Source organism: Phoca vitulina, unplaced genomic scaffold (assembly GCF_004348235.1).
Source record: "Phoca vitulina isolate PV1807 unplaced genomic scaffold, GSC_HSeal_1.0 scaffold23, whole genome shotgun sequence".
Taxonomy (NCBI): Eukaryota; Metazoa; Chordata; class Mammalia; order Carnivora; family Phocidae; genus Phoca; species Phoca vitulina.
Window position 1 is genome coordinate 8,499,310 of NW_022589726.1, and position 13,072 is coordinate 8,512,381.

Genomic DNA, 13,072 nt, shown 5'->3' on the forward strand with positions numbered 1-13,072 from the left:
AGGGGGTTTATAGGGTTCTTTTTTTAAGGCCATAGATATTTACAAGAAAATAAAAAAGATAACTTTTTTTACACACCCTGCCTTTTTTCTCTAAGATAGAAGCCCCCGGGGGAGAATAGTGTATAATGTGTGTGCTATCCTATTATGTTGTTGGAACCTGCCAATGGTCAAGCAACTGGTTACAATTTTTGCATTTGCAAAGTGGCTGACTTGCCTAAGTAAATGGGCAGGAGGCAGATGTCTCAGAAGTATCACCCCACTTTAAGTGAAGTTGGATTTTATTTTTTTTAAGATTTACCCTACTGTCTAATGCAATTACCCGTTATCCATTCTAATAGCAAACTGCTCAACTACCTGCTTCAATGGAGGGACCTGTTTCTACCCTGGCAAGTGTATTTGCCCTCCAGGACTAGAGGGAGAACAGTGTGAAATAAGTGAGTATTGACTTTGTGCATTCTCTTCGTTTCAGGGGGAGGGGGGCGGAGGGAGCCTCAATACTCCACCTAACCCTATCATTTTATCAGTGAGGAAGCTGAAGCCCAGAGACAATGAATAGCTTATCGAAGGTCTCAGGCCAGTGGTTTCTTTACACTAGATTTAGCCACCATTCATTTTGGCTAAAGGTGGGGCAGTGGGTGCAATAGCTCCGCTCAGAGGACTCTGAGCACACACTCTGACTCAGTTACATCTGGGTTTGGGTTGTTCGGCATGTTGCGTTGTTTCCTGTTAGTGAGTTTGTCCCCTTCTCATTGTGCAGAGCCTCTCGCTTCAGCCTAGAAATGTAGACCAGAGTTTCGGGACAGGTGGATTTGTTTATCTCCCTGCAGGCATAGAATTTCTTCCCTGACTTAGACGGAGCCAGTGACCCATCTAAGAGGAAAGGATAGATTCAAGAAAAAGGGAGAAAGGGTGGCACAGCAATAAAAAAAAAAAAAAAGAAAAGAAAAGAACTAACAGCACACACAACACGAATGAATCACACAGATGTTAAGTAAAGGAAAAAGTGCATACTGCACGATTCCATTTTTATGAAGTTGAAGAACAGGCAAAATTAATGGATGCTAGTAGAAACCAGGATGGTGGTTGGGGGCGCAAAGGAACTTTATGGGGTGCCAAAAATGCTCTATATCTTGAATGATGAAGTATCACATGAGTGTTTATTTAGGTAAAAAAAATAGCTGAGCTGTGAACTTAGGATCAACGCAGTTGTGTCTTCATTGCGCATTCGTGGTATGTTTGTCATGCTCCCACACAAAGAAAGAAAAATGTAAGGGTGGAGTGTGGTAGATAATCACTGTTCTCAGAATCAGGGTATCAAACTGCTTATCCTGGCTCTGCCACCTACCGGCCGTGTAACCCTCAGCAAATCACTGAAGCTCTCTCCTGAATTCAGCAACAAACCAACTGCCTCCTAGATTGCTTTATGATCCAGAAGACAGAGAACGCCAGCGCTCTGTTCAGGAAGGAGCAAAAAGAACATGAGCATGTTTGCTCAGGGTGCCGTGTCCCTGCCTTTCTGGAAGTTCTGGAATGTAGCGTTTTCATTTCCAGCTGTATTTTTTTTTAAGACTTATTTATTTATTTATTTATTTGAGAGAGAGAGACAGAGATAGCAAGAGAGAGCCTGAGCGGGGAGGAGAGGGAGAAGCAGGCTTCCTGCTTCTGGGATCATGAACTGAGCCAAAGACAGACGCTTAACCAACTGAGCCACCCAGGTGCCCCAATTTCCAGCTGTATTGTATCTGTAAAATACTGCTGTGTTTAGTACAACCATAGTTTCTGAAGTGGGTTGCAGTGGGCTCAAAATTAAGTAATATTGACTTCCTAGTTTAACTTTCAATCTCTAATTTATTTGTGAGTTTTTGTACTTTAATGAGTAGTAGATGAGGTAACCATTTTTGATAGAGTTCAAATGAAATACCTCTGAAGTTTCCATAGAACATGTAATTAATTTTCAGGATGTGGTGTCTGTTCTTATTAATTACCCTGCCCTGATAAAGATATCTCTGAACAAACTCCCCTTAATTTTCTCCCCGTAATTACTCTCAGACTTCACGTACTTAGCTAGATCATATTCATGAATCTTTGTTCTTGGGCTCATTTCTCTTCATGTAAGTATGTCCTTGGGTTTATGAAATTTCCATTGACAGAGACAATGATTTCTATTCCTTTTTTCCCTAACTGCACCAAAAATGTAGGCCTTTGAAGCCTCCTGATTATCCCTATCACAAATTAGGCTCAAATCCCTCTAGGAAATGTCCTGTTTCTGTTACAAGAACCACATTACTAAGAAAATACGGAGTTGAAAGTGCCTCTAGTACAGTAGAGACAAAAAGTTGAATTATGAGTTCTTATTTTAAAATTGAGATGTAATTCACATACCATAAAATTTACCATTTTAACACATGCTATTCAGTATATTCATGAAGTTGTGCAGCATCATTTGTCTCATTCCAGAACATGTCATCACCCACAAAAGACACCCTGTACCCATGAGCAGTCACTCCTCATTCCCCTTTCCCCAAGATACTGGAAACCACTAGTCTACTTTCTATCTCTTGAGATTTGTCTATTATGAGCATTTCATATAAATAGAATCATATAACATTTGCCCTTTTGTGTCTGACTTCTTTCACTTAGCATGATATTTTTGAGGTTCATCCATGTTGTGGCATGTATCATTACTTCCTTTTAATTGCTGAATAATATTCCATTGTGTGGATATACAAACCACCTTTTGTTTATCCATTCATCAGTTCATGGACATTTGGGTTGCTTCCACTTTGGGGCGATTGTGCATAAACCTGCTGTGAACACTCATGTACAAGTTTTTGTGTGGACATATGTTTTCAGTTCTCTTGGATATATTCCTAGGAGTGGAATTGCTAGGCCACATGTTAACTCCATGTTTGATTTTTTGAGGAACTGCCAAACTGTTTTCCAAAGCCACTGTACTATTTTACATTCCTGCCAGCAATGTATGAAGGTTCCAGTTTCTCCACATCCTTGACAACACTTGTATTGTCTGGTTTTTTATGAGATATATATTCTGATGTTACTTATATTTTCATTTCCCGTGGCCTCTATCAGGACTGATATCTTCTCGAACTTCACTTTGACTTAATTTGAGATACTCTTGCCAGTTAACAAATAACCTCATGGTTAGAAATATCTGGATGTATAGGGTATACATTTACCCCATTACTTAAGGTTCAGAGACATCCCAAGGATCTTCAGTGAACTTTCAGCTAAAAAGTTTACATGGATTATTTATACTGTATTATAAATGAAGTTTTAAAATAACTTAATGGGTTCTTATTTTTATAAAAGTCCTCTGTAATGTAGTGAAAAGAAGGGGCACGTGCATCCCAATGTTCATAGCAGCAATGTCCACAATAGCCAAACTGTGGAAGGAGCCGAGATGCCCTTCAACAGATGAATAGATAAAGAAGATGTGGTCCATATATACAATGGAATATTACTCAGCCATCAGAAAGGATGAATACCCACCATTTGCACTGACATGGATGGAACTGGAGGGGATTATGCTAAGTGAAATAAGTCAAGCAGAGAAAGGCAATTATCATGTGGTTTCACTCATATGTGGAACATAAGGAACAGAGCAGAGGACCACAGGGGAAGGGAAGGAAAACTGAAGGGGAAGAAATCAGAGAGGGAGACAAACCATGAGAGACTCTGGACTCCGGGAAACAAACTGACGGTTACAGAAGGGAGGGGGGTGGGGCGATGGGGTAGCCAGGTGAAGAGTATTAAGGAGGGCACCTGTTGTGATGAGCACTGGGTGTTATACACAACTAATGAATCTTTGAACACTACACCAAAAACTAATGATGTACTATATGTTGGCTAACTGAATATAATAAAAAAATAAAATAAAATCTATGGGACTAAAAAAAAAAAGTCCTCTGTATAAAATGTCCTTTATTAAAAAAATTTAGAATACTAAAAAAAAAATTTAGAATACTGAATAAAACAATTAAAAATCACCCATAATCCTAAGACCCAGAGATGATAGTTGTTGACACTATTATAAACCATTTTTGTCTGTTTTCTATGTGAAGCAGAGTCACGCATTTACGTTATCCTACAATCCGATGGGCAGAGGAAGTTTAATGTCCTTATTTTGTCGATCCCTAACTCATTGTCTCCCTGGACTCATCCACTGGTTATAGTAAAAATGCTAACATATAAACTTAGTCAAATCTGTTTGCCTTCAGGCAATGCTTAGTCTGTTTTAGGTAAAAATGTGTAATCTTTCAAGTTGGCTCACTTTCCCACTGTCCAATGGATAGAATTTGTTGCAAAGGAACAAAGGAAAAGGAAGTCAATGTTAAAGACACTTAGAGGATTCTGATTTTTAAAGCAATCGGACCTTCATGAGGCTTTGGCTTCATAAGATTTGATTTGGAATGGCCTTGGGACAGTCACCTGTAATCACATTTCTGCTGTGTGATAACCAAGACAGAACATCCTTATTCCTGGCTGTGGTGAACCTAAGGACTCTCACTTCCCTCTGACCAAGAAAACAAAAAGACCCATGGAGCCAATGAAAAGGTTCTCTCCACCAGTCATTCTCTGTGATACCCTGGCTACCAAGTTCACCTCTCATTGAATGTGGGGAAATTTGGGCTCACCAAGCATTTCACAATAAGTACTGTCTTTTCTGCCATATAATTATTGCCCCATGTCTTGTTTACTTGAAAAACCCAAGTGCATGGCAGAGTACTGTGATATGAACCAATTTTGTACGTACGGTGGGGTCAGATGGTTCATTGATACAAATGGAAATTCAGAGTTAGGCATTCCTTTCCTTTAGGTAAGAGTTGGGATCTTGACCAAATAGTAAATGCTATTCTTTGTATCCAAACCTAGCAAAAAGGACCCTTTTGGATTTTTAATGGTCAATGAAAAGGTATTTTATTATTAAGGTTGTTTGATGCCTGTTTCTAGAACCTCCCTGCATCAGAAAAACTTAAAGGTGTAATGGTATTCCAGGTCTTTGAGAGACTCTAACATCCCACTATTATGTCTGTATTGTCTGCACGACAATGGTCGATTTATACATGAAGAAAGTACTTTTGGATAAGTGAAAAGAGAAGCAAAGTGTTTCAGCAAAATAATTTGCATCTGGAATTCATGTTTATCAAACATAGTGCTTGCTGGTAAAACATAGAGTAGCTCACTTCTTTCGAAGGCTCATTTGACCATAAAAAGAAGAGCTTAGAGAATAAAAGGGTGTTGTTTTATGATAAAGATTTCATTTCTTCTCCTTATATATTGAGACCTTTGTAGTGAGTGTTCTGCTAAAATGTAAAAAAAGAAAAAGAACAACAATAAAAAAATCCAGACCCCTCCACTACCAAAACCTAATGGCTATTTGCTCTCTTTGGAACGTCATCATGCCCGTCACAGGATGCGGTCTCAGCTCTGGGTGAACAATCCTTTTTCTTCTACTTCTTCAAAACATTCAGCCTCAGGATGGCAAATTCTAGATTACAGAAGGAGAATAAATAGCTTCTGGAATAAGAAGACAATCATTATATCATTTTTTACATTTAAGGCCCCACTCCAGCTCTAAAACCCTGTAACCCAAAGAGCTATGAAAACATTAGCAATTCTCATTTGGCACTGACATAACGGAAAGAATGATGTATTGTGAGGATCTAAGACATTCTAGAAAAAAGCACAGGTGTGGGATGGGGCCCCTTTGGTGCCCTACCTCATATCTCCTCAGCCCGCCTTTCACTCCAGTCACTGCTGGGGGAACCTGTTTTGCACAGGCATAACCTGATTGTACCCCATCTTAACTGCTCCACGCTTCTCCTGCTTTCTACCCAGAGGCTCCTCTGAGTCCTACAAAATCAGTCTGCACTCACATAGTGGCAGACTGGAAATGCCAGGAAGTCATCCCATAGGGTGACCCTCGATTAGCGGGAGACAGGTGCCAAAGAACAAATGCTCCCCCTCTCCCTTCTTAAGAGTGACTTGAAGGTGCAGGCTCCATGGCTCCTCAGAAGGACCCTGCAGGAGAGAGCCTGGGTGCCCATAGTGATGACCAACCCACACGCACACTTCTGTGTTGGCTTTTCCTCCTTCCATCCTTTGCTCTCCTTGTCCCCCATTCCGGTTTCCTAGGATCACTTTAGCAAAGAAACTCTCTGCATACAAGCCCTGCTCTCTGGAGCATCCTAAGCTAGGAAAGATACTGCTGGGTACAGGTGTAGGCCTGCTTTCAGAAAGAGTAACATGCAAAGTCAGAACTCAGAGAAAAGATCACTTGGCGGCTTATTCACATCTTAACTTGTACTGTATCTTAAATTACAAGCGTTTATGAATCAGAATTTTGTTCTGTTTATTAAAAAGTAACATAAGTGTAGCATGTGGGCAACACATTTATTGTAGCAGATATACATTAGAAATCACAAGTAAAAATACGAGCCCATTTGTTCGAAGAATGAAATTCGAACAGTATCAAAGCCAGAGCAGGTCTGATTAAGTGGGAATAGCTGCCATTTAAAAGCGTTTATCCTCCGGGCGCCTGGGTGGCTCAGTCGGTTAAGCGTCTGCCTTGGGCTCAGGTCATGATCCCAGGGTCCTGGGATCGAGCCCCACATTGGGCTCCCTGCTCAGTGGGGAGCCAGCTTCTCCCTCTCCTTCTCCTGCTCCCCCTGCTTGTGCTCTCTCACTCTCTCTGTCAAATAAATAAATAAAGTCTTTTTTAAAAAAAAAGCATTTACCCTCCAAAGCCCTGCAATTCCTTTGAAAAATGTGATGACCTCTGAATGAAGCACTGAGTTCCTTGCTTATTTGCATTCTCCTCTGTTTCAGGCAAATGCCCACAGCCCTGTCGAAATGGAGGTAAATGCATTGGTAAAAGCAAATGTAAGTGCTCCAAAGGCTACCAAGGAGACCTCTGTTCAAAGCGTAAGTACCCATCCACGGAATCAGCCCGGGCTTGGGGATCTCCTCCTACACAACTTCTGGACCTACTGCATGTTGCCTAAGCATCACAATGAACCTTTCTTCACGGACATCTGTGTTCCTTTTATCTAGAACAAAGACATTGTCTGAAACCCATGCATGTGAAAACACAGACACATTCACACGCGAGCAACTCAGCTTTTTAACTATCCGGGGTTTTCTTAAGGAAAATGAGCTTCCATTCCAGCAGTTTCCGAGTCCTACTGAGCCATCTTTTGTGATTGAGAAGCATCAACTTTAGTTTGCCATCTCTCTTGGGCCTTTTTCCAAAAAGTCCCAAACTGACTTATAGCTGGAGATTGGCTTAGAAAAAACAACAACAACAACAACAACAAGGGATGGAGCCCAAAATAAAACACGTTCCTTTTTTTTAAAGCTCTTTTTTTTTTTTTTAATTTGAGACAGAGAGAGAGCACAAGTGGGGAGGAGGGTCAGAGAGAGAGGGAGAAGCAGACTCTCCCGCTGAGCAGGGAGCCCAATGTGGGGTTCAATCCCAGGACCCTGGGACCATGACCTGAGCCGAAGGCAGACGCTTAACCGACTGAGCCACCCAGGCTCCCCAATAAAACACATTCTAAAGAACTGCAGGAGAAGCAGCTGATTCTGAACAATGAAAGCTCAGAAAACACTTTCTGTCTCCTCCGATTCTAGCTGTCTGCGAGCCTGGCTGTGGTACCCACGGAACCTGCCACGAGCCCAACCAATGCCAATGTCAGGAAGGCTGGCACGGGAGAAACTGCAATAAAAGTGAGTGAGTGGAAGACATCGGGAGAGCCCGCCTCTAACTTGTCTTGGCTCCTGGGGCTAATGGATAACCCATAGCTCAGCCCTGCTTTCCGTGTTAGTAAAAGCAGCTTCCCCCTCTCTGCCTCCTCTCCTCGGTGCTCCCCCCTGGCCCCCTCAACTCTTTAAACCTTCGAGTCTAAGTTTTAGTGTCTAAGGGCAATGCAGCTGTGTAAATTATCACCACATCTATAAAACAGCTCTGTGGCTCTTTTCTAAGTGAAATCAGTAATTCAGGTTGATTTGGTCATACAGTGTGGTAACTATGAAAGAAATAACAAGTATAAGAGTTTAAACCAAATATATAGATCTATTTGGCTCTGATTTTATCCTTCAAGATCTATCCGTGAGCATATAAAACATGAAGAATTTTGCTCTTTTAAGATCATTAAATGTTATTGGTTATGGTATATTTTAAATAAGATCTTTTGAGGCCAAAAAAAAAAGAAAGAAAGAAAGGAAAGGTCTATGGCGTATGGGAGAGAGATTATAATGGAGCTGAGCTTTTTAAAATTTACTGACTACCCAAAATGAGCTAGCTGTAGAGATGATAAACCACTGGCCTGTTTTCGACACAAAATGAAGCTGGTTAAATTCAACCATTTCATTTTGATTGATATCTTCTCTGTTCCAAGCAGGAATCCAGGCGTTGAAGACCTGCCAGTGAGCAGACAGAAAATGCCCTGCCTGGTGGAGCCCAGGTTCTAGCGGGAAGGACAGTCAGTGAGCAAGGGAACGAGCTAAACATTGTGGTTTCGGTACATCTGGCAGCTAGCATTCCGTCTCCTAGCTGTGGGCCCAGCTCCACTTTTCCTTTGAGGGAAGGAAGGCTTCAGTCATACATTAGCCTTCAAATGCGGAAGTTCAGATTGTGCCTGTCACAGTGAGTCTCCAAAATAATGGACACAAATGGAACAGATCACCTTCACATCCAATGTTTTTCTAGATCTGCAGTCTCCAAAGCGTGGTCCATGTAGCCCAGGGAGTATGGAAATGATCAGTTAGGTGGATGGAAAAGACGGATTTGACAATAGTTTTTTATTTTATGTTATTTTATTATATTTATATATAAACATATATATAAATATATTTATATATCTCGATCCCAAATCTCTAATTTTTGTGCGTATTTTATAATGTTTGCATTATATTATTATGATGTATATCTAATATACTTATATGTAGGTATACATGCTTTTTTGTTTGTTGGTTTTAAGGCTGGTTGGTGTCTGGTCTAGGCTACACTAAGCCATTGACTTGAGTCTTGTCAGGCGCTAAATTGACTAGATGGTAGATTGAATTGGCTTCAGGTGGGTGTAGCTTAACAAGCTCCTCTGGAAAATAATTCTTTCCCCAGATAGTGATGGATGAATTGTATCCCTGCAGGGACACACTTGGGGGAAGTTTTTGGGGGGCTAAAAGACCTATAGAAAACGAACCATTTCTAGAGACACTTTGGGAGAGAGTAAACCAAATCCTTTATGCCACCCTTAACTCAGGATGCAAGTAACTTTTGAGACATCCTCGGGCCTAGGGATGGCCTGAGGTCACACTATACATCCCAGGAGTCAGTTACAGAGATCTTCAGGGACCAATATTTGGGACCTGGTGACCAAGATGATGGCTGAGAGTACAGCAGTCACGCCTCCAAAAAAAAAGGCAAGTCAGGGGCCCTTGGGTGGCATCGATGAGCAATTCGGACAGGTCCACCAGCCCCCACCCACCACCACTTCTCGACCTGCTGCTGAGAGTTTTGTCATCAATGTACCTCCTCAGATCAAGGCGTTGCCTCAAGAAGATACCCCGGTGCCTGATTAAAATGCAAATGTGTTGTCCAAGAGAGGCCACCCAACCATTTTGTACGTTTGCTTAGAGAATCAGAAAGAGGTTTATTTTGACCAGGGGGAGATGACGAGGAAGCGCCGAGGCACAGAGTTCTGCTGAGAACAGACTCCCAGCGAGGTGACAGTCTGGGAGGTCTCGGGCACCCAGACATGTTACTGGGGAGGAGGACATTGGAGACAGACTTCCCGGCTGAGGCTCACCCTCCCCAGCAGGGAGGTTCGAGCTTCATGGGTGGCGGGGAGAACAGCAGGGTAGGGATTTACTCCAGCGCATTGTTGGCTCATGTTCTGGCTGTTCCTTGAGCTACTAGCCTACATACTGACAATTCAAAGAAACACATTCAGGAACAAAGTATTCTGCTCTCAGTAGTTACTTAATGGCATGCTTGCATTTAAAAACCACAGGGAACAAATGGAATGCCAAACTTGACTCTAATGCACAGGAAGATGGAGGCAGATTTTTTAAATGTGATTGCCGTCTTGGATCCGTTTTAGGAAATCAGTAGAAATGAGTCAGTGCCCCAAGCACCTCCAGAAGTTCACAAGTAGGAGAAAGGGAGGTCTGAAGCTATGGAAATTAGTGCTACCGTCCACTTAAACTAAGCTGGAAATGGATAGATGCCGGCCATGACTGAAACTGACAAATCCCCATTGATAAGGAATCCATTCAAATCATAACCCTTCTCTAAAATGTATCATGGAAGTCCTTACTTCTTACAAAATTCCCATTTTGTATAAATGCAATAGCCACACTTGATTGTGTGATCGATATGAAGAGTGGGCGTGTTCTGGATCAATATAATCGAGGCCGGTTTTGCAACTCAGTGAAAATGATCAAATCCTCTGCAGGTGCATCCCTGCTTTGGGGACCTCACTGCCACATCCTTACCAGATCTTGGGTGGAGAAAATCCTTCATTCGAGCACATCCATCCAAACTTTGCATCAAGAGTTTCTGCATGACCAAAATCTATAGTGAGTCAGAGCTTCGATGGAAGCCAGATTTGATGGAGTTCCTAAAATGGGTTTCTTTTTTAGGAGAGATCTTGAACCTGTAACATCTCTTCATTCAGGTGGCTTTTTGTGGTGGCTGTGGTCTTCCACTCTGGGTTGAAAAGGGAAAATGGATTTCATTTGAATGGTTAATAATGAATCTGAAGAGCCTGTTTTTGTAGTTTCTTTTCTTTTAAGCTGTGAATAATTTTACAGGGTACGGAGCCAGCCTCATGCACGCCCTGAGGCCAGCAAGCACCCGGCTCAGGCAGCGCACGCCTTCACTTAAAAAGGCTGAGGAGCGGCAGGACCCACCTGAATCCAATTACATCTGGTGAACTCCGACATCTGAAACGTTTTAAGTTACACCAAGTTCATAGCCTTTGTTAACCTTTCATGTGTTGAATGTTCAAATAATGTTCATTACAGTTAAGAATACTGGCCTGAATTTTATTAGCTTCATTATAAATCACTGAGCTGATATTTACTCTTCCTTTTAAGTTTTCTAAGTACATCTGTAGCGGGATGGTATAGATTTCTTGTTTCAGTGCTTTGGAACAGATTTGATGTTATGTCAGTTGATCAGGTTAAAATTGTGTCTTTTCAGTTGTGTAGCTGGCGAATAATTTCCAAAATCACAATGCACTCATGGTGTCGAGGGGCTAGGGAACACTGGAGAAGGTAAATAGGACAAAATGCATAAATCAAGGGTTTGGATGGAGCACTTAACCGTATTGAAGTTACAACATTTCTAATTTTACTGTCATGTGTTTAGACATTTGTCACATTTTTTAAATTCCCCTTGTTCTTAAACTCTCAATACAATATATTTTGACCTTACCATGATTCCAGAGAATTCAGTATTGAAAGAAAGAAAGAAGAAAGAAAAAAAAGAAAGAACATCGTGGCAGTGGCATTTAACAGTATAATATATTGTAAACACAATAAAATAGGGACTATAATGTATGGACTTTTGGCATTGGCTTGAAGCAATATAATATATTGTAAACAAAACACAGCTCTTACATAATGAACATTTTATACTGTTTGTATAAAATAAAGGTGCTGCTTTAGTTTTCTGAGGGTTGTGTGGAGTGGTCTGTGCATGTGCTATCTTATGGAAATAAAGCCGGTCGCAATGAAAACTCTGCAGTATCATAAAAAAGAGAAGATAGTCTATTCTGTGACCCAGTCCGGCTCCCCAGGCCCACCCAGCCCTCCCAGCCCTCTGCCCCTGCTCCAGCCACGCCGTGCTACACTCTGGGCACTGCCTAAGACCTTCCTAGGTTGGTCAGCTCCCATTTAGTTGGCGCTGCTTTCAAGAAGTCCTCTCTAACCAGAATGTGTTGAATATCCCTTTAGTGGGAGGCTTCCTAAGGCTTTCTAAAAGTGTCAGAATGTGGCAAATGACAAGAGCTACCATTTATTAAAAACCCATTGGTTCCCAAGAACATGATAGCATGTTGTCCTACAATCCAGTGAGGAAGGTATCATTGTGCCCTTTTACAGATAAGAAAACTGAGGTAGGGAGATACGTAGCAATTTACTCAAGATCACACTTGAGAGGGACAGGTTTGAATTCATGTCACCTGACTCCGAAGACTTAACACTAGGGGGTTTCCCCACCTTCCTTTTGCTCAGCAAATGCAGAACACAAAACTCCACAAATCCCAGGCAGATACTTTCCAATATATTTTAGTCTCCTCATTCTCCCAAGGAAATGTGGACTTTATGTTATAGATAATCTATATGTTTGTCTTTCGCTGGGCGATGGCATAATGACTTGTGTGGTTCAGGGATGTGACGTGTTATGGGAAGTGACCGAGGGAGGGGCTGGAAGCAAAGTGAACACGTCTTATTGTGGCGCTGGGCCACGGCAGTCTTCCTCCTCTAAGTAGCCAGAGCCCAGAGTGCAGCTTCTGCTCACGTAGACTTGGCGAAGCAGGCCAGGAGCCAAGGAGCTCACCCTGGGGATCCCAATATGAGAACCAACTGATTTAAGACTTGGAAGTAAAAATCCAGATGTTTGATAATGAGGATTTAAGACGGTGACAGAAAGTTAAGTTTGGGGATAGGATAATAATACGAATAACTAACAAATAGTACTTAGCTTGTTCTGAGCACTTTACCTCATGGATGAGTAATAAAATGGCGGGGAAGTTAGACTGAAGGCAGCATGACGAACCACAATAGTCTACCTTGATCATCTCCCAACCATTTTGACTCTACACTCCATTAGAGATTTCTGAGCCCATACTCCTACATGTGACTATTATTTATTTACATATTTAACTGGTATGCTTTATAAAAGCCAGAAATGTTGAAGAGATAAAAACATAAATAGAAGCTCTAATATTTTCTCCACTTATCCAGAAGATAGTTTTATGTATGCCCTGTAGTACACGCCCTCACGGGAGAACTCAGGCTGAGAGGAGAGAGAGTAGGATCCAAA

General features: G+C 41.6%; 1 protein-coding gene across 1 annotated transcript in view; it reads left to right on the forward strand.

Annotated features, from left to right (window-relative positions):
• Nucleotides 1-11,698, forward strand: part of WIF1 (WNT inhibitory factor 1) — a 67,066-nt gene extending 55,368 nt beyond the window's left edge. The window contains exons 7-10 of the mRNA XM_032421029.1: nt 339-434; nt 6,850-6,945; nt 7,654-7,749; nt 10,837-11,698. Coding sequence (XP_032276920.1) covers nt 339-434; nt 6,850-6,945; nt 7,654-7,749; nt 10,837-10,958 — 410 coding nt within the window. The 3' untranslated portion in view covers nt 10,959-11,698. The remainder of the gene's footprint in view (nt 1-338; nt 435-6,849; nt 6,946-7,653; nt 7,750-10,836) is intronic.
• The last annotated feature ends 1,374 nt before the right edge of the window (nt 11,699-13,072 follow it).